Source organism: Phyllostomus hastatus, unplaced genomic scaffold (assembly GCF_019186645.2).
Source record: "Phyllostomus hastatus isolate PE091 unplaced genomic scaffold, TTU_PhHast_1.1 phas_contig_159, whole genome shotgun sequence".
Lineage (NCBI taxonomy): Eukaryota > Metazoa > Chordata > Mammalia > Chiroptera > Phyllostomidae > Phyllostomus > Phyllostomus hastatus.
In genome coordinates, this window is record NW_025333640.1 from 36,042,780 (window position 1) to 36,062,647 (window position 19,868).

Below are 19,868 nucleotides of genomic sequence, written 5' to 3' on the forward strand. Positions count from 1 at the left end.
CTAGGACAGTGCTGTCAAATATACACATTGTGAGAAGCACAATTTTAAGTTTTCCAGTAGCTATACTAAAAAATATTCAGAAGATGAAATGTTAATATTTCATTTAACCAAATATATTATTTCCACATGCAATAATTATAAAAATCATTGAGGTATTTTATATTCTTTATATTCTTTTATTTTTTATGAAGTCTTATAAAATCCATAGTGCACAATTAGAGCACATCTCATTCTAGACTAGGCACGTTTTGAGGATGCAATAACCCCATGTAGTTAATAGCTGTCATATTTGAACAATGCAACTCAACAACATGTTCCTGAGCAGAGATGGCAAGCACAGGGTATGGTTTTACATGTTTTATCCCCATACAGGTTAATAAAGTTATTGTTCCAAATGCTCTCAAACACTTCCATCTGACATTTTAACCTTGCTAATGTAGATTTTATAAAATATTTAATTAAAACTTTTAATTTGCACCTTCTTGATTAATGCTAAACACCTTTTAATGGTTTCAATAATTTGGGTTTTTGCTTTTGTAGAATGCTTGTTCATATCACATAACAAGTTTTTCTTTTTTTAGTGAATCTTTTATTAATTTGTACTTCTTTATATTCATATTATGGTTACAACACCTATCAAATCATAACAGAAACCATCTTTTCTTCACTTTGTGGACTACGTACCCACTTTTTTATTGATGTTTAATGAAAAATACTTCATGGTGCATTTTTGATCTTGCCCTTTAAAACTGTGTTTATGCCCACTTGCAAAAACATTCCCAAGATCATGAAGATCTTTAACTGTTATCCCTTGACACTATAAGGCAGAGGCCTATAATTTTGTCTTTTCCCTATACAACTTTTCCAGCACCCTGTATTCAATATTAAAAATTAGATCTCTTTGATTGGGCAATTCCACCTGTTATTTACCAAGCCTGCAATATATACCATATTTTTGGACTATAAGATGCACTTTAAACCACATTTTTTGCTTCAAAGTTGGTTCTCCTATTTTCCTCCTTTAAAACCTAGGTGTGTCTTACGGTGCGGACCCCAGACACACCTAGGTTTTAGAGGAGGAAAATAGGGGAAAAATTTTTGAAGCAAAAAACATGGTTAAAAAAATGTGCATCTTATAGTCCAAAAATACAGTACATACAACTGTTTCTGGATTTCCTATACCATTTCTATGATCTATCGTATTACCTTTCATCTGCTAAAAAAGTTATTGTGCCTTTAGGAATGTGATGAGTATCTTGTCCCATACATTTCTGTATAAATTTTAGAAATCAGCTTATCAAATTCTTAAAACATACCTGTTGAACTGCTTATTGGAATTTGAGTTTTGAATCAATTTGGGGAAAATTACCCTCTGTTACCACATACATTTTTATATTTCTCTCCCTATTTATATCTTCGCTAACACCTTTCAAATATTATAATACTCTCCTTAAACTCTGCTATATCCTTTTAAAGATCTACCCTATGGTAGACGGAAGTGCCTCTCAAATATGTGCAGATCCCAATTCCTGTAACTGTGATTTATTACATACATGGCATAAAGACTTTGCAGATTTAAATATCTCTAATAAGCGACCTTAAGATAGGGATATTACTGTAGATGATGCAGAGAACTTTCTCCAACCACAGGCACAAGAGATGCAGAAGAAAAGGTCAGAGATGCAACGCGGGGTTCTTCCACCCATTGTTGCTGATTTAAAGACTGTAATTTGACCAAGAATGCAGGTGGCCTAAAGGAGCTGAGAGGCTCCAGACAATCATAAAGAAAATGAGGCCTCAACTCTGCCCATAGCCATAAAAAAACTGAATTCTGCAAACCACATGAATGAACTTGGAAGTGATTCTCACATAAAGCCTACAGTAATAGCCAAGACATGAACACCTGGATGTCTGTCTTGTAAATCTAGAGTAAAGATACCAGCTGACCTTACCTGGACTACATATCTACAAAAATTAATACTAAATCTGTGTTGTTTTAAGCTACCAAATCTCTGTTAATTTCTTATGGCAGCTATAGAAAATGCGTAATTTTTACTACTATTTTATTAGAAAATAAGACTTTAAAAGTTACTATTTCCATCTAACTTCTGCTAAGCAGAAATTTCCTGAATTTAAAATAATTACCTAGAAAACTTATTAAGCACTTACTAATTTAATCAGTCAAAATACTGATCTGTAATCTGTAATCTTTAATCTGTAAAATACTTCTGAGTTTTCTATTTATGTAAGCTTTTACTTCTTTCAAGCTCGTTATCTTTTTGTTTGTTACTGGTCTAATAAAGATATTCAACATATTTGATAGATTTGACAGTGATTACAAGATTAGCTTCAACATTTTACGCTTCAGAATGTCCTGTTTGTTTTGTATGGGATTTTGCAGAAACACTTTGTGAGGCCAACCCTATTTGCTTTTATTCCTATGTTGCTAAAATCTCATGTATGCATGTTGACTTTATCAAATGAATTTTCTGCATTTATTAAAGTGATCACAATCTTCCTTCAATCTGTTCATAATTGTATTGACTGATTTTTTAAAATCTTTATGTTCATTTTATTTGGATGGTCGGCAATCTGAGAAGATGGTGGGTTTGTACCCTAACAGACTGTCTTTGTATTGACTGATTTTTCTAATGTACACCTTGCATTATTGAAATAAAAATGTGGTTACCTATTTTTAAACAATGCAGTGCTGATCTGGTTGCTAATTATGTTTCACAATATTTATACGTAGGATTACTTGTAATGCTTGACTCTCATTTACTGGTATATTCTCATGAACTGCACATTGGAGTTCTCATATCAGTATAAAGGTTATATTCTCATGAAATTAGTAAAGTATTCTCTATCCCCCCCATTCAATAACTATTTTAGTCCTTACTATTAGCTCTATTCACTGGAAATATTTGTGCATGGCTAGATATATTCCAACTTTTAGAACTTGCTAATAAAGCCAAGTTTTCTTCAGGCTTAAAGATTTTAAAAATTTGTTTAGAGCAACTGTTTTCCAGTCAGTTTTTTAAGTTCTATATGTCTAGAAAATTTCCTATGTAAATGTTCAGATTATTGGTCTAAAATACCTTTAAAAATTTTATGATCAGTAATTGCATCCTATCTTCAGTGCACCAATAATATGTGTATTTTCCTATTTTTTCCTCCTAAATTTTAGTATTTTCAATGAATTAAGTATTGGTATGATTAATCCTCCATTGTGCTGTGTCTAATTAAATTCTGCCTTTTATTATTTCCTTTGACTTCTTGGGCAGTTTCTATAGCTCCTTGAAAGCTGTAACAGATTCTATTATTGTTCACAACCTGCATCCGTTAGGTTATGGGATTATGTATATCCACCCACTGTAATTACCTTTCATGCCTTTTGAGAATATACTACCTCCCCAGCACACAGGCATAATCATATGATTTGCTTTTAGCCAATGGAATGTGATCAGATGTACATAAAGAACAACCCAGCAGCACCTCTGAATACAATTCTGCACTTTAGCTCAGCCCCTTGTTCATCTCCTCTGCTGAGTGACTGAGTGAACAAGTGCTGTATAGGGGCTGGTCTTTCAGTATGAAACCCTAAAATGAGAAGAACAGAAACACACACACACACTGCTACAACAGCTAACCTACAGCCACCATCAAATAATGTGAGGAATTTTTACTTTAAGCTTCTGAGACATCAGGAAAACTTTTTACACTGCAAAGGTAAATAACTGGGGATTGACTTATTTCAAGCGTTTTTTTCCAATACATTTTTGCACTAAGGCTGTATCTTTGGGTGTACCTCTTAAATTCAGTTATCGTTCCACTTAGATTTTATCTTCACTATGATTTCTTCCTTGGTGAGTTATTTAAAATATATCTTTGCTTTAAAACATACAGCTTTATTATTTTGCTTTTCAATTTAAACACTAACTTAATACTACTCATGTGCTTTATATAGTATCACTGCTTTGAAATTTGCTTTACAAACTACACCAAAGTACTACAGATATGCTCAAAAAGAACATGTATTCTGTAGTTGTTAGAGTTGATGCTAAAAACAATTTTAATATTTTATTGTTTACTTAGACGCTAAGTTAAATCACTCACTGTGACTGGATTTTTTCTATCGATTTTGCTTCATACATTTGAATATCTGATATAAAGTACATTAAATTTTAAGTTACACTTTTCTGATGGAATTCTTCACTTGTAATCACTACAAAAGGACACGCTAGTACTAGTAATGTCTTTTCTCTTTTTGTCTACTTTGTAAGTCTCCTCTGAGCATACATGCAATGGCCTCTTTTTGGTTACTGTATTTGTTAAGTATCTCGGTTATCTTTTACAATTTATACTTTCAACTGGGTAAAACTACATAATGTAAAATCCACCATTTTAACCACCTGTAAGTATACACTTCTGTAATGATAAAGTGCATTCATTGTTGGGCAACAGCTACCCCCAATTCTTCCATTCAGCAAAACTCTATACCTATTATACAACACCCATTTTCCCCTCCCACCACCAACTACAGGACTGTTTCTATGAATTTGACTTTAGTACTTCACTTAAGTATACCCCCCAATTCTTCCCCTCCCCCTCTCCTCACTGAAAACTCTCCATGTGATGATGTCCATTTCTCTGATTCTGTTTCTGTTGTAGTTGTTTGCTTAGTTATTTGTTTTTGTTGGTGTTTTAAGGTTCAATTGTTGACAGTTGTGTTTGTTGATATTTTATTGTTCATAGTTTTGATCTTCTTTTTCTTAGGTAAGTCCCTTTAACATTTCATATAATAAGGGCTTGGTGATGGTCAACTCTATTAACTTGACCTTATCTGGGAAGCACTTTTTCTGCCCTTCCATTCTAAATGACAGCTTTGCTGGATAGAGCAATCTTGGATGTAGTTCCTTGCCTTTCATGACTTTGAATACTTCTTTCCAGCCACTTCTTGCCTATAAATTTTTTTTTCCTGAGAAATCAGCTGATATAGTCTTATGGGAACTCCTTTGTAGGTAACTGTCTCCTTTTCTCTTGCTGCTTTTAAGATTCTATCATTACCTTTAATCTTGGGTAACTTAATGATGATGTACCTTGGTGTGTTCCTCTTTAGGTCCAACTTCTTTGGGACTTTCTGGGCTTCCTGGAGGTCTATTTCCTTTGCCAAATTGGGGGAGCTTTCCTTCATTATTTGTTCAAATAAATTTTCAGTTTCTTCGCCTTGTTCTTCTTTTGGCACCATTTAAAGTTGTCCCGGGGTTCCTAAGCCTCTCTTCATTTTTTTTCAATTCTTGTTTCTTCATTCTGTTCCAGTTGGATGTTTATTTCTTCCTTTTGCTCCAGATCGTTGATTTGAGTCCTGGTTTCCTTCCTGTCACTGTTTGTTCCCTGAATATTTTGCTTTATTTCACTTTAGGTAGCCTTCATTTGTTCTTTCATTTTTCGACCAAGCTCAATCAGTTATGTTGATCACCAGTGTTTTGAATTCCACATCAGAGAGGTTGGCCATCTCCTCATCACTTAGCTCTTTCTCAGGAGTTTTGCTCTGTTCTTCCATTTGGGCCACATTTCTTTGTCTCAGCGCACCTGTTAAGTTGTAAGGAGGCAGGGCCTTAGTATTCTCCAGGGAAAGGCACCCATCTTTGCTGCATTGTGGCACTATCTGTGGGGGAGGAGTCAGAGAGGAAACTGCAGCTCGTTTGCTGGGCTCTAGCCCCACTTTCCAACAAACTCTCATGCAAGACTGGGAGTTTTTCCCACCGTGGCAACGCCTGCGATAGTCCACAGTCAGCTGAGTCTCAGTTTCCTGTTCAGCCAGGCCCGCCCGCACGCTGCCCAGCCTTGCCCTGGGTTCTCTCCATCTGCCTGTCCCCCTCCTACCAGTCTGGTCAGTCTGGTTCACTGTTGCTTTAATTCTTTGGTTGTCAGAGTTCCATGCAGTTTGATTTTCTGGCACTTCTGGTTGTTTATTGATTTTAGGTGGGTCGTTATCCTCCTTTTGGTTGTTCAAGGAAGCGAAGGGTTTCTACCTACACCTCCATCTTGGCCAAAACTCCTAATTACTGTTTTGTAATCTGTTTTAAAATCAGAAATATGAGATTTCCAACTTTATTCTTCTTTGTAAAGATGGTTTTCGATTCCCAGGGTCCCATGAGATTCCGTATGAATTTCAGTTATTTATTTTCCTATTTCTGCAAAAGATGATCAAGATTTTGATAAAGGTTCCACTGAATCTGTGGATCACATCGGGTAGTACTGACTTCCAATCCATGTACATGGAGTATCTTCCCCTTGTTTTTCTAAAAACAGCTTCATTGACATATAATTCACATATGGTACAATTTACCACAGTGCACAATTCTATTGTTTTTAGAATACAGTTCTGTGACCACCATCACAATCAATACTACATTTTCCTTACTCCAAAGAGAAACTCAGTACCCGTTAGCAGCAGCAACTAATTCCTCCTAATCCCCGAGCCCCAGCCTCCCTTCCCAGGCAGCCCACCAACCCAATTACTATCTCCTCTAGTCATTTCATATGAACAAAATCATACAATACGTGGCACTTTGCGACTGGTTTCTTTTATTTAATGTAACGTTTTTCACGTTGTAGCATGTATCAGTAAATTAATTTCTTTCTAGTGTCACATACTTCACTGTATGGTTGGGAATGTGTGAATGTGGGCGGTCAATTGTATGCAGTGTCCTGTGCCATTTTATAAAAGGGACCTGCACATCATGAATTTTGTATCTGCAGGGGTTCCCAGAACCAATCCCCTGCAGATACTGCAGGACTGGAGTTAAGGTTTACATAGACTTTCAACTACATAGGGTCAACACCCCTAATCCCCAGAGTCAACTGTGTACTCATCACAGTTATGAAATGGTAGCTCATGAGGTAATTTTCATTTTAATTAGTTTGTCTTCTTATCGAGTTATAAGATTTCTTTCTACATTATAAATGCAAGTCCTTTATTAAATACATGATTTGTAAATATATTATCCCAACCTTTTAAATAGACGATTTTAAAGTAGTTTTAGCTTCACAGCAAAATTATGCAAAAAGCTACATATATATACTTGATACCCTCCCACAAATACAGCCTACCCACTACCAACATTCTTCAACAAGTGTTACTTTTCTTACAGTCAGTGAATCCACACTGGCATATCACCAAAAGTGCATGATTTACACAGGTTTCTCTCTTGGTGTTGTATATTCCATCGGTTCTGATATATGTAAAATGACACATATCTACCATTATATACCATACCATACTATATGCAGAATAGTTTCACTGCCCTGAAATTCCGGTTTCGCCTATTCATGTTTCCCTCCCCCCAACTCCTGGCAATCACCAATCTCTTTACTGTCTCCATAGTTTTCCATTTCCAGGATGTTGAAAAATTGAAATCATTAAGTACATATTAATAGCAGTATTTTTCAGAGTAGAATCTTTCACTTAGTTATACACATTTAAGGTTCCTCCCTATCCTTTCTGTCTTGATAGCTCATTTCTCCTTAGCACTGCATAATATTCCATTGTCTGGATACATCACAGTTTACTTATCCATTCACCTGCTGAAGGATAACTTGGTCGCTTCCAAGTTTGGGCAATTATGAATATAAAGCTTATATAAACATCCATGTGCAGGTTTTAATGTGGACATGACTTTTTAGTTCCTTTGGGGAACTATCAAGGTGGGTGACTGTTAGATCATATAATAAAGAATATACTTAGTCTGGTAAGAAACTGCCAAACTGCCTTCCAAGGTGACTCTACCATTTTGCATTCTCACCACAAATGAATGAAAGTTCCTATTGCTCCACATCCTCACCAGCATTGGATGTTGTCATTATTCTAGATTTTGGCCATTCTGTGTATCGCAGTATTGTATTTTAATTTGCATTTCCCTGATGGCATATGATATAGAACATTTTCTCGTGTGTATAATTACCATCTGCATATGTGTCTGTTCAGGTCTTTGGCCCATTTTTAATCAAATTGTTTTGATATTGTAGAGTTTATTGTAGATATTTACAAAAATATGCAATATTCTTTGCACATTCTGCATAACTAGTCTAACCAGATGTATCTTTCTGCCATTCATTATGAAGCTTTTCTTCTCATTCCTGACAATGTCCTTCACAGAACAGTTTTTGGTTTAATGAAATCCAACTTATCAATTTGGATTGTGCTTTTGGTGTCATATCTATAATGTCATCATCACCCAACCCAAACTCACCTAGAACTTCTCCAAGATCTAGATTATCTAGATTATCTAGATTACCTAGATTATCTTCTAGGAATTTTATGGTTCTGCGTTCTACATTTAGGTTTGTGAACCATTTTGGGTTATTTGTAAAAAAATATAAGGTCTGTACAGAGATTCATTTTTCCCCACATAGATATCCAAGGTGTTTTATCACCTTGTTGAAAAGACTATTTGCCTTTGCTCCTTAGCCAAAGATCAGTTTACTAAATTTTTGGAGATCTATTTCTAGGGTATTTTGTTCCACTGACCTATTTGTCTATTCTTTCAACATCGCAATCCCTTGATCACTATAGTTTCACAGTAAATCCTGAAGTCATAGTATTGGTCCTCGGGATGCTCTTCTTCAATATTGAACTGGCTATTCTGGGTCTTGTGCATCTCCACATAAATTTTAGAATCAGATGGTCAATATTCACAAAATGAATTCCTGAAACCTTGCTTGGGACTGCACTGAATCTATAGATCCAGTTGTGGGGAACTGACAATATTGATAATTCCTAAATGAAATAGTTCTTACTTACTTAGTTCTCCTTTGATTTCTTTCAACAGAATATTCCTCATGTGAATTTTGTATGTATTTTCTTGGATTTATACCTCAGTATTTCATTTCTCAGAGTGGTAATGTAAATTGTTTTTATTTCCCTTTCACTGTCTTTGTGATGCACAAAATTTACAAGTTTTGATTATATTCCATTTATGTATTTTTTTTATTTTGTTGCTTTTGCTATGTTGCCATAAGAAACAACCACTGTCAAATGTTTGCTTGCGAAGAGTTCTATTGCTTTTGCTTTTATATTTAGGTGTTAACTAATGTTATTGTTGACACTATTACAGATGTCTCCCATTTCCCCCCTCTACCCAGCCCTGCCCATCCCCCAGCCTTCACACTATTGTCTGTGTCCATGGACTATGCAGAGGTGTTAACTTATTTTGAGTTAATTTCTGTACATGGTAAATTAGGGTGGCACCTAACTTATTCTTCAGCATGTGGATACGTACTTGTCCCAAGACGACTTTTTCCGTATTGAGTGGTTTAGACATGTTTACCGACAGCCAGCTGACCACAGACATATGGGTTTATTCTAGACTTTCAATTATCTCCCATTGATCTGATGTCTATCCTTATACTAGTACAATTTAAGGACTGTGTATAATGCTTCAACTTTTTTCTTTTTCAAGATAGTCTGGCTATTGTTAAGTCCTTTCTTGAATCTCCAAATGAATTTCCGATCAGCCTATCAATTTCTGCAAAGACGCCAGTTAGAATATTGATAGGTTACATTGAACCTGTAGATTCATGTTGGTTAGTTACTACTTTATAGTATGTGTTTTTCCAATCTTTTCAACTTTTCTGCTTCATTTTTTTTTAAAAATGTGGCATATGTAAATAACATAACTTGGCTGTATTTAATACACATTGACCATATTTATTCATTCTTTTACTTAAATATTTAAGTTTAAATCTACCACATTATTTTTGGGCTGAAGGCCCTCTGTTCCTTTTTTCTTGTCTCATTCCATTTTCACTTTCTTCTAATTTTAAAGTCATTCCCTCTAAATTTTATTTTTTATTATGGGTATCCTTCAAACAGCAACATAAAAACTTTAAAACCAATCAATCTTCTTTCCAGACTAAAGAGTACCTTTAAATACTACTCATTTATTCTTCTTATTTATAACTGTTAATGTTACAGTAAATCTCCAAGACTTAATTGTTGTTAACACAGTTAATGTTTATTTAGATTTATTCATATATTTAACACTTGCTTTTCTTTTCTGTCCGTTCTGTATCTTTGGTGCCTAGAATCACTTGAATACTGCCTTTGGAATTTCTGCCGGTTGCAGTTCCTCGTACTTCACCCTCTAACTTGAAAGCTATTTTTTCAAGGCATACAATTATAGGCTGATAGTTATTTTTCCGTGGTGTAGTAACACTATCCACTGTTGTATTCAACTGTTGCTGGAGGGAAGTCGGCAGTTAGCTAGATGCCCCCTCTTTTTATTTATTTATTTTTATTTTTAGAGAGAGAGGAAGGGAGGGAGAACAAGGGAGAGAAACATCAATGTGTGGTTGTCTCTCATGGCCCCTACTGGGGACCTGGCCTGCAACCCAGGAATGTGCCCTGGCTGGGAATCAAACTGGTGACCCTTTAGTTTGCAGGCCAGCATTCAACCCACTGGGCCACACCAGACAGGACTGCCCACTCTTTTGTATCCAGCTGTTTTGATAGCTCCCCTCAAGTTCAGAAAAGGTCCTAAATACTACTTCTTAAAATATCGACTCTGCCCCATTTTCTTTCTCCTTTCCTTCTAAAATTCCAATTAAGTGTTCATCTTAGGCCACATTTATCACTCAATATCTCTCATTTCATGCTTGCTTTTTACCTTTTTTTCCAACAACAAAAAGCTTTAAATAAAACCCACTATGTTAAATTATACAGTGTGATTTGAAATATACCAAAGACTATCTATACTATCATTCCATACCCTCTCTCGTATATTCTACCTCTGCTACTCTGTGCTTGATTTCTGGAGTTTCTTGTAAATTGTCTTGTAAGCTGTTCACTTTTCTTATAAAAATTATTTGAGTAAATTCTTTCAGGTCTAGAATAAAGGTGAATGTCTGCACAAAGGAACTATGTTGGGAACCGCCCTGCCTGGTATCAGAAGCTGAAACCCCCGCCAAGGCTAAGACTGAGGGAACGACCTTGGACCGTAAGCCAGCAAGGAGACAAAAGCTTATCTCTCTGGAAGGAGCACTGCTTCTGCTACTTCATTCATAACTGAACCCCAATGCCTGGTTGGTTAGCCAATGACGGGTAAGATTCCCCAAGGGGGAATGACCTAAGGCAGGCAGGATCACAGGGGAGGCCCCCAAGGAAGGACTGTGGGGTCTACAGCAAAAGGGGGTGATGGACCCTTGCCCCTCGGCTTTGACATAGCCTGAGTCCTCATTGTCGGGGAGAAAATCTCCTTATCTCTTGGCTGCCTTAGTTCCCTTGCTCCACCTAAGCCTGAAACAATGACACGGTGGTGCCGCCCTGTGCTGCAAAGGGTGGGTTCCCCAGGTGATCAGGCCTAAGAAAGAATATGTAAAATCCTGTGAAACCTGCTTTGTTTAGAATGCTCTCAGTTGAATGATAAGGGTCCAGGGAAGAAGTAAGTTTGTTCCTCAAAGTTTTGCAGCTCTTTAGCTGTCTGACCCTGACTCAAAATAGGCCCTCAGGGTTCCTTGTTATCTATTGTTTGATCCTTACCTCCTAGCAATGAGTAATGAGCTTTACCTTCTTATTCTTATGCAAATGAACCCAATAAAAAGCTTGCTTGGGTGGGGCATCAGCACGCTCCCCCTTAGGGGTGCTCTCCCCTAGGGAAGGTGGATGTGGCACTCCTCTCTAGAGAGAGTGTCCATTCCGTTCCTACTTTCCCACAGGACCTGGTTGTCTCTGTGTATGTTTTTCTCATGTTTCAGCAAGCCATCTGCAGCGTTCCGCGGTCACTGCCGATCGGTGGTTGCGTCAGAACTACATTTGCTTCTGATAGGATTCTGGGAAATTCACGGGCCAGAATCATCCCATTAAATTTACAACTAGTGGTTACTTTCATAAGATAAAAGACCCCCAAATTTTTTTTAAAGTTTTGGAAAATATAAGCAATAACATACAATCAAGCCATGGCATCAGCATAAAGATGCTGGCCAGAAACAATTACCTTTATGGCTGTATGTGTGTTTTCATTTTCATCCATCCATAGATCCTGTTCATAATAATATAAGCCATCATTGATAACTTTAGCAAGTTCAGATGTAATTTTTGCCCAAGACATGTGGTTGCCTGTGCGATCTCCTCCAGGATGTTTTCTCAAATAAGGTGGTGTCTGAGTTACAATCAAAATCTTGTTTAAATCCTGGTCTTCAATTTCATAATCTGAATCATTATCAGACCAATCAGTAAATGTGTTTTTTTGTCCTTCTATTTTTTCCATCTCGTCATCAAATAAAAAATCAAGTTCTTCTTGTTCTTGTTCGTCTGGGGGGAGTTGTTGATTTGATGTCTCTTCAGGTAGAGATGCTGATTCCTAAAGTAAAAAATTGGTATTTATACAAACACTTTTTGGGAACCGCCCTGCCTGGTTTCAGAAGCTGTAACCCGCCCCCCCAACCCCCCATGGCTAAGGCTGAGTAAAGGACCTTGGGACCATAAGCCACTAAGGAGACAAAGCTTATCTTTCTGGCAGGGGCATTGCCTCTGCCCCCTTTACTTCACCCTGCTTGGTCCCAGGCAGATGACTGGTTAGCCAATGATGGGTAAGATTCCTCAAGAAAGGGATGACCTAAGACAGGCATGGCTGGGAAGGGGCAATCTGGGGAGGACTTGGGAGACTACAGAAAAAAGTGGCGAGGGACCCTCACCCTTCGGCTTTGACATAGCCTGAGTCCTCATTCTGTCTATAGGAAGTCTCCTAATCTCTCGGGTGACTTACTTCCCCTGCCTGACTTAAGCCTGAAAAAAGGCCAGAGGGTGGTGCGGCCCTGGGCAGGAACAGGCGGCTCCCCCAGGCCATCAGGCCTCAGAAAGAATGCATAAAATCCTGTGCTTTGCTAAGAATGCCCTCCATTTTCTGATGAGGGTTCAAGCATAAAATAAGTTTGTTTTCCAAAATTTTATGGCCCTTTAGCTATCTGACCCTGTCTCAGAATAAGCCCTCATAGTTCTTCAAATGTTATCTGTTGTTTGATTATTACTGCCTGACAATGACTGATGAGCTTCGCCTGTATTCCTGTGCAAACTGAACCCAATACAAGCTCAGTGAGAAACAGGCTGAAGCCCCTTCTCCTTCGAGAGACTGGCTACCTTTCCTCCCCACGCAGATCATGTCTTGGTAGACTAATTCTCATCCCCCACCCCTGACAAAAACTTTTCTGTCACTTTTAAGATAAATGTCACATAACAATATTGCAAGTAATACAAAGCTTGTGTGCTCAGACTAGTTTAGCAGTCAAACTGCAAAAGAAAATCAGCTAGTGTTCTTCTGAACCAGTAAATGTGAAGTACCATACTCTGCCGTGTATAATGCCCTTCTGTGTATAATGCACATCCACATTTTGTGAGCACTGTATGTGGAATTATTTATGCCCATGGTACATAATCATTACACCCATGTATAATACACATCCTTATTTTTCCCTCAAAATTTTTGGGCAAAAAAAATGTACATTATACACAGCAAAATATGGTAATTGATAAGCACTTAAGAAAAAAAAGCTGAGCAAAGAATTACATTAAAGGCTCCATTAGAGTTAGGATGGTCCTAATGTTATCAATTTAAAGATGAAGCATTATTTTTAAAAGAAATGTTTAAATGTGAAGATTCTGAATATGGAGGAAAAATGTAGCTCTTAGAATAAGTGAAATATGGTACAAAGTTTTGTCACTGAGTACAGGATACTATTCTCCCTCCCTAGTTACCCAAGTTTGCATGACAAATATAAAAATTTATCAGATCTTTAGAAAATTTTGTTTGGAATAGCTTTGTTAGGGTTTTAAAATTCCCTCAAGGAAAAATTATGTATGCTACACTTAACTACCACTGCAAATTAAAAAGTTATCTTTGATCAAGATTTCTCAAACTTAGCACTACTGACACGTTGGACTTGATAACTACGTGTGTTAATAGGATGTATAGAAGCTTCCCTAGCCTCCATTCACAAGACACAGTAGCACTCTCCTAGTCTGAGCCTGGGGACCACCAAAAATATTCCCGGATAGTTACCAAATGCACCCTGGTGAGGCAAAATACCAACGTCTCCCAGCCTGTCAGAGGAGAACCACTCCTAAGTCCTGCGTGCCTCCCTTCTCCATGTTTTGATCTTAGGGAAAAAGAGCCCTGTTCATAGTGACCTTCAATATGACATAGTCTTCATCTTTTCCACATCTATGCCCCATTATCTTCAGTAAGCTTTCCCTCACACAAGTTATTTTCAATATCTGAATCATTTGAGTGGCACTACTTACAGGTTTATTTCTAGTAAACTTTTTACTTTAAGATAAATGTACATTTGCATACAGTTATAAGAACAGTGATCTCATGTATTCATTACCCAGTTTCCTTCAATCTTGCAAATTACTAGGATGTCCAACCTGCGGCCCACAGGCCACATGTGGCTCAGGATGGCTATGAATGCGAACCAACAGAAAACTGTAAATTTACTTAAAACATTATGAGGGTTTTTTTTGTGATTTCGTATCACAATGTACTTAATGTGCGGGCTAAGACAACTCTTCTTCCAGTGTGGTCCAGAGACATAAAAAAGGTTGGACACCCCTGCTGGTACAGTACAATATCACAAACAGGATGCACATTGATATAACCCATCAATCTTACTCAGATTCCCCTAGTTTTACTTGTACTCATTTGTGTTTGTGGTTTTTATCACCTTTGAGAGTTCGTGTATCCAACCACCAAAAATACAGCAGTTCTACCATAAGAATGTCACCTATTGTTTCCCAACCAGAACCACCTCACTTTCTCATGTGCCACCAAGAAATTAATTCTTTCGCTATCCTATTGTACATCACCAAAACATATAAAACCTGATGTTTACCCTTTACAAATAGTTATTTGTATAAGAACTTTACAAATAATTTACAAAGTTATGAATAACATAACATTAAAAATTCAAAATTTAGATTGTCAGCTTTTAAGAAACTAAATTATTGAAATTTAAATTAGTCACATGTAGAAAGGTCAAATCTCATCCAGAAAAGTTATTTAAAAGTTTACACCATATTACTAATTTTTAGCTACTGAGTAAAACACAAGTTTTTACTGAAAGCCAATAGTTCCAATTTTAATAATTTCTAAAAACTATTCCTAATTTTTTATATGTACCTGACAAACACTCCACTAAAATTTATCACACTTCACTTGGTTTATGACAACTTACCTTCAATTTCACTGGGGATGGACGATGCCTTTTTTTTACTTCTATCCAAGGTTCTGAGTCCAAGTCAGGTAAACTGGTAGACAAAACTCTAGATATTGCTTGAAGATTACTGGTTTCAGTATTTTTCTTTGGGTTCAGTGGACTTCCAATTCTTGGAGAATTGGGAGCAGACTCTAAAATTTTAAGTTAGTTCTATAGTTAAAATAATAGTTTTATTACTTATAAAACATTTCATTTTTTCTTTGGGCTTTATTTTTTTCACAAAGCATAAATCAATTTCAATTACACCTTTCCCAATGATTTTCAAACCTGAAGACCTTGTAAGATGTATTCACATGAAACCAATGAAAAATAATTGCATCCTGGCTGGCGTAGCTTAGTGGATTGAGCGTGGGCTGCGAACCAAAGCATTGCAGGTTCGATTCCCAGTCAGGGCACATGCCTGAGTTGCAGGCCACGGGCCCCAGCAACTGTACATTGATGTTTCTCTCTCTCTCTTTCTCCCTCCCTTCCCTCTCTAAAAATAAATAAAATCTTAAAAAAAAAAATTTAAAAATAAAAAGAAAAATAATTGCAATGCCGTCAACCATTACAAAGACCATAGTCATTAAAATTCAAGAATATCAATGAAAGTTGCTAATTATGACAATACATCTATTTGGGAGTCAATTCTCAAAATTTATGAAATACAATGAAATTGCAGAATTTCAGTGCTTTTAAGCCAGTTAGACTACATGCCTATTTTATTCCCAGCAAAAATCAGTCTTTCATTGTGTTTACTAGGATTTATACTAAAGCAGCCATTACTCTTACTTTTCACATTTCCTTTGCTTAACAAGGTTTACCTGAATGCAGAGTGCCCATTTAGCTCATACTAAGAGTAGAATGTCATATCATTAAAGTGCACTGCCTTGGCAGTAATGTTTAAAACATCTTAAAACTCTGTTGGAATTAAAAACGCCTTTTTCCACACTATCTTTTTTTTAAAATATTATTTTATTATCCTATTTACAGTTGTCCCATTTTCCCCTTCACTCCTCTCCACCCTGCCCACCCTCTCCCACCCACATTCCCCCCCTTTAGTTCGTGTCCATGTGTCATAAGTTCTTTAGCTTCTACATTTCCCATACTATCCTTACCCTCCCCGTCTATTTCTATCTACCATCTATGCTACTTATTCTCTGTACCTTTCCCCCCTTCTCCTCCTCCCACTCCCCCGTTGCTAACCCTCCATGTGATCTCCACTTCTGTGGTTCTGTTCCCATTCTAGCTGTTTGCTTAGTTTGCTTTTGTTTTAGGTGTGATTGTTAATAACTGTGAGTTTGATGTGTTTTTTTTACTGTTCATATTTTTTATCTTCTTTGTCTTAGATAATCCCTTTAACGTTTCATAAAATAAGGGCTTGGTGATCTTGGCCTTACCTGAGAAGCGCTTTATTTGCCCTTCCATTCTAAGTGAAAGCTTTACTGGATAGAGCAATCTTGGATGTAGGTTGTTGCCTTTCATGACTTGGAATACCTCTTTCCAGCCCCTTCTTGCCTACGAGGTCTCTTTTGAGAAATCAGCTGACATTCTGATGGGAACTCCTTTGTAGGTGACTGTCCCCTTGTCTCTTGCTGCTTCTAGAATTCTCTCCTTCATTTTTATTTGGGTAATGTAATTATGGTGTGCCTTGGCGGGTTTCTCCTTGGGTCCAACTTCTTCGGGACTCTCTGAGCTTCCTGGACTTCCTGGAAGTCTGTTTCCTTTGCCAGATTGGGGAAGTTCTTTATTATTTGTTCAAATAAGTTTTCCACTTGTTGCTTTTCCTCTTCCCCTTCTGGTACCCTTATAATTCGGTTAGAACGTTTAAAGATGTCCTGGAGGTTCCTAAGCCTCTCGTCATTTCTTTGAATTCTTGTTTCTCCATTCTTTTCTGTTTGGTTGTTTCTTTCTTCCTTCCTTCTAGTCCACTCCATTGGCTTGAAACCTAGTCTTCTTTCCATCACTATTGGTTCCCTGTGCATTTTTCTTCATTTCACTTATTTTAGCCTTCATTTTTTTCATCTAATTTGTGACCACATTCAACCAATTCTGAGCATCCTTATCACCAGTGCTTTGAACTGTGCATCTCATAGGTTGGCTATCTCTCGGTCACTTAAAAGTACTGGATGCGGGGCTTTCAAATCTGTTTGAGCCATCCCCTGCCCTGGTCTGGTCATGCCAGTTACGTATGAGGGGTGGAGCCTTAGGTGTTCTCCAGGGTGGGGCAACCCAGTTGCTGGGCTGTGATGTTGCATGTGGGGGCAGGGACTGAGAGGGAACAATGGTGACTGCTCCACTCTCTCTAGGACTTCAGTCCCCTCTGCCACTTCCCACAAGCAGATTGGGCCCTTCTGGTGCTGGTTCCTGGGCTGGTGGGCTTGTGTACGTTCTAGGACCCTGTGGGTCTCCCCAGGGAGCTCTCCTCTGAGGCTAGGAGATTCTCCCAGCACCTCAACCCCCACAGGTATTTTCAATTGGTGCTTTTAGTCTTTATTTCCTGGCGCTGGGTCCCTGGGTTGTGTGGTCTGCCTTGCTGCCCGTTTTCGCCTAGTTTCTCTAAGCGCGAATGTGTGACTGCAGACAGCCTTGAGCCCCTCAGTGGGTCTGCTCGTTGCCTCCCACGCCCAGGGTCTGCCACCGGGTTTGTCAGCCACCCCTGCGTATTTGGGGTCTGCCAACTGCCGCCTGCCCCCTGCATGCCCTTGTCTGCCAGCTACTGCTTTTTCCTGCCAGGACCCCTCAACCCCTCACTGTAGGCCTCCTACTCCGCCCCTCTTACCGGTCTGGATGAATGGTTGTCAGACTTCATACAGTTCATTTCTCTCTGTTCTGGTTGTTTTTTTGTTTCTAAATTTTTGTTGTCCTTAGTTTTGGTTGTGTGAGGAGGCACAGTGTGTCTACCTACACCTCCATCTTGGCTGGAAGTCCTATCTTTGTCTTTAATCAAAGTAATTATACACTCGTAAGTAAAATCCAAACTGATTCCTTTATAAGTTTCTTTTTCAAAAGTCAAAGAATTTTACATTATAATGCAATACAGACTTGCTTTGGGCAGTGTTTTAAAAACAAATTTATACTGTAGAATTCAAAACATTATTTACTCAATCCAATTCCTTAGAAATTTTACAAAGTTGAGTATATTACATGAAGAAAATTGATGTAAATGAACAATTTTCATTTTATTTAGTAAATGAAAATGCAAAAGGCACTTCATGAACCTGGGTTTGAAGAGAGTATTCCAATATTTTTTCATTTACTACATGCTAGAATCAGATAAATTTATCTTCTCCATGGACACATAGTTAGATCCAGGATTCAATCACTAGATTACTATCACTTGAAAAAGAATATATTGTTGCCCTCACTAGAGTTGTTCAGCAGGTTGGGCATCATAGCATAGACCAAAAAGGGTCGCTTGCGCCAGTTTGATTCTCGATCAGGACACAAGTCTGAATTATGGGCTATGTCTCCAGCTGGGGAAGTGCTGACGGCGGGTGAGAGGCAACTGATTGATGTTTCTCTTGCATCTCTTTCTCGCTCCCTTCCCCTTCTCTAAAAATGGATAAATAAAATCTTAAATATAAAAATATAAAAAATCTTAACTATAAAAATTTACTGTTTCATAATAAAGGCTTTAAACTGCACTGTCCAGTGGTAGCCACACAGAGCTTCTGAGCACTTGCAATGTGATTAGTCCTCAGGATAAGTATAAATCACACACCAGATTTCAGACATGGTACAAAAAGGTAAAATAGAACCATAATTTTTATACGAATGTTATAGTAATATTTAGGTGCATTAAAATGTTTAAAATATTAAAATTCCTTTTTGTAGCTTTTAAGGCTATTAAAAGTATTAGGATTACATGCGTGGCAAACATTAGATTTCTGCTGAACATTGCTACTCTACATTTTCCTTATTTAATGGTACAGGTATCATCATTTGATCCACTAAATTAGTACGAATAAAATACTAATTTTGGGTCAGTATTATTAAAGTTATAGAGGGGCCCTGGCCGGGTAGCTCAGCTGCTTGGAGCATTGTCCCAATACACCAAGGTCCCAATATGCCAATCCCCCAGTCAGGGCACCTGTGAGAATCAACCAAAGAATGCATAAATGAATGGAACAACAAATTCACATTTCTCTCTCTCCCCTCCACTAAAATCAATAAAAAATTTTAAAAAATTAATCATCGAGAACTCTATTTTTAATACTGTAAGTCATCTATGTGCATGCAGTGAATAAAGCTGAAAAGTAGACCTGGTCCCTGGCTGGTCTGGATCAGTGGATTGAGTGCCTGACTGCAAAGCAAAGGGTCACCAGTTCAATTTCCAGTCAGGGCACATGCCTGGGTTGTAGGCCAGGTCCCTAGAAGGGGGTGTGCAAGAAGCAACCAAACATTGATGTTTCTCTCCCTCTTTCTCTCTCTTTTTCCCTCTCCTAAATAATAAACAAAATCTTTAAAAAAATAAAATAAAATTAGACTTGGAACCACCACCCTTCAGTGAGAAATAACTAAATTACCACTATGCATAGTGAATGTATAAATAATTAGAACAAGCACCTGGCATGTGCTAGGGAAATCAATTGTCACTATTTTTTAACAGAGAA

General features: G+C 37.6%; 1 protein-coding gene across 5 annotated transcripts in view; it reads right to left on the reverse strand.

The window, feature by feature from the left end:
• Positions 1-19,868, reverse strand: part of LARP1B (La ribonucleoprotein 1B) — a 68,623-nt gene that overhangs the window by 23,818 nt on the left and 24,937 nt on the right. For all 5 annotated transcript variants that reach the window (XR_006784804.1, XM_045830983.1, XM_045830982.1 and 2 more), the window contains exons 10-11: positions 15,232-15,404; positions 11,997-12,362 (exon numbers count right to left, since the gene is read on the reverse strand). Coding sequence is in view for 4 of the 5 variants with exons in the window: in XM_045830983.1 (XP_045686939.1) it covers positions 11,997-12,362; positions 15,232-15,404 (539 nt within the window). In the remaining variant the exon portion in view is untranslated. The remainder of the gene's footprint in view (positions 1-11,996; positions 12,363-15,231; positions 15,405-19,868) is intronic.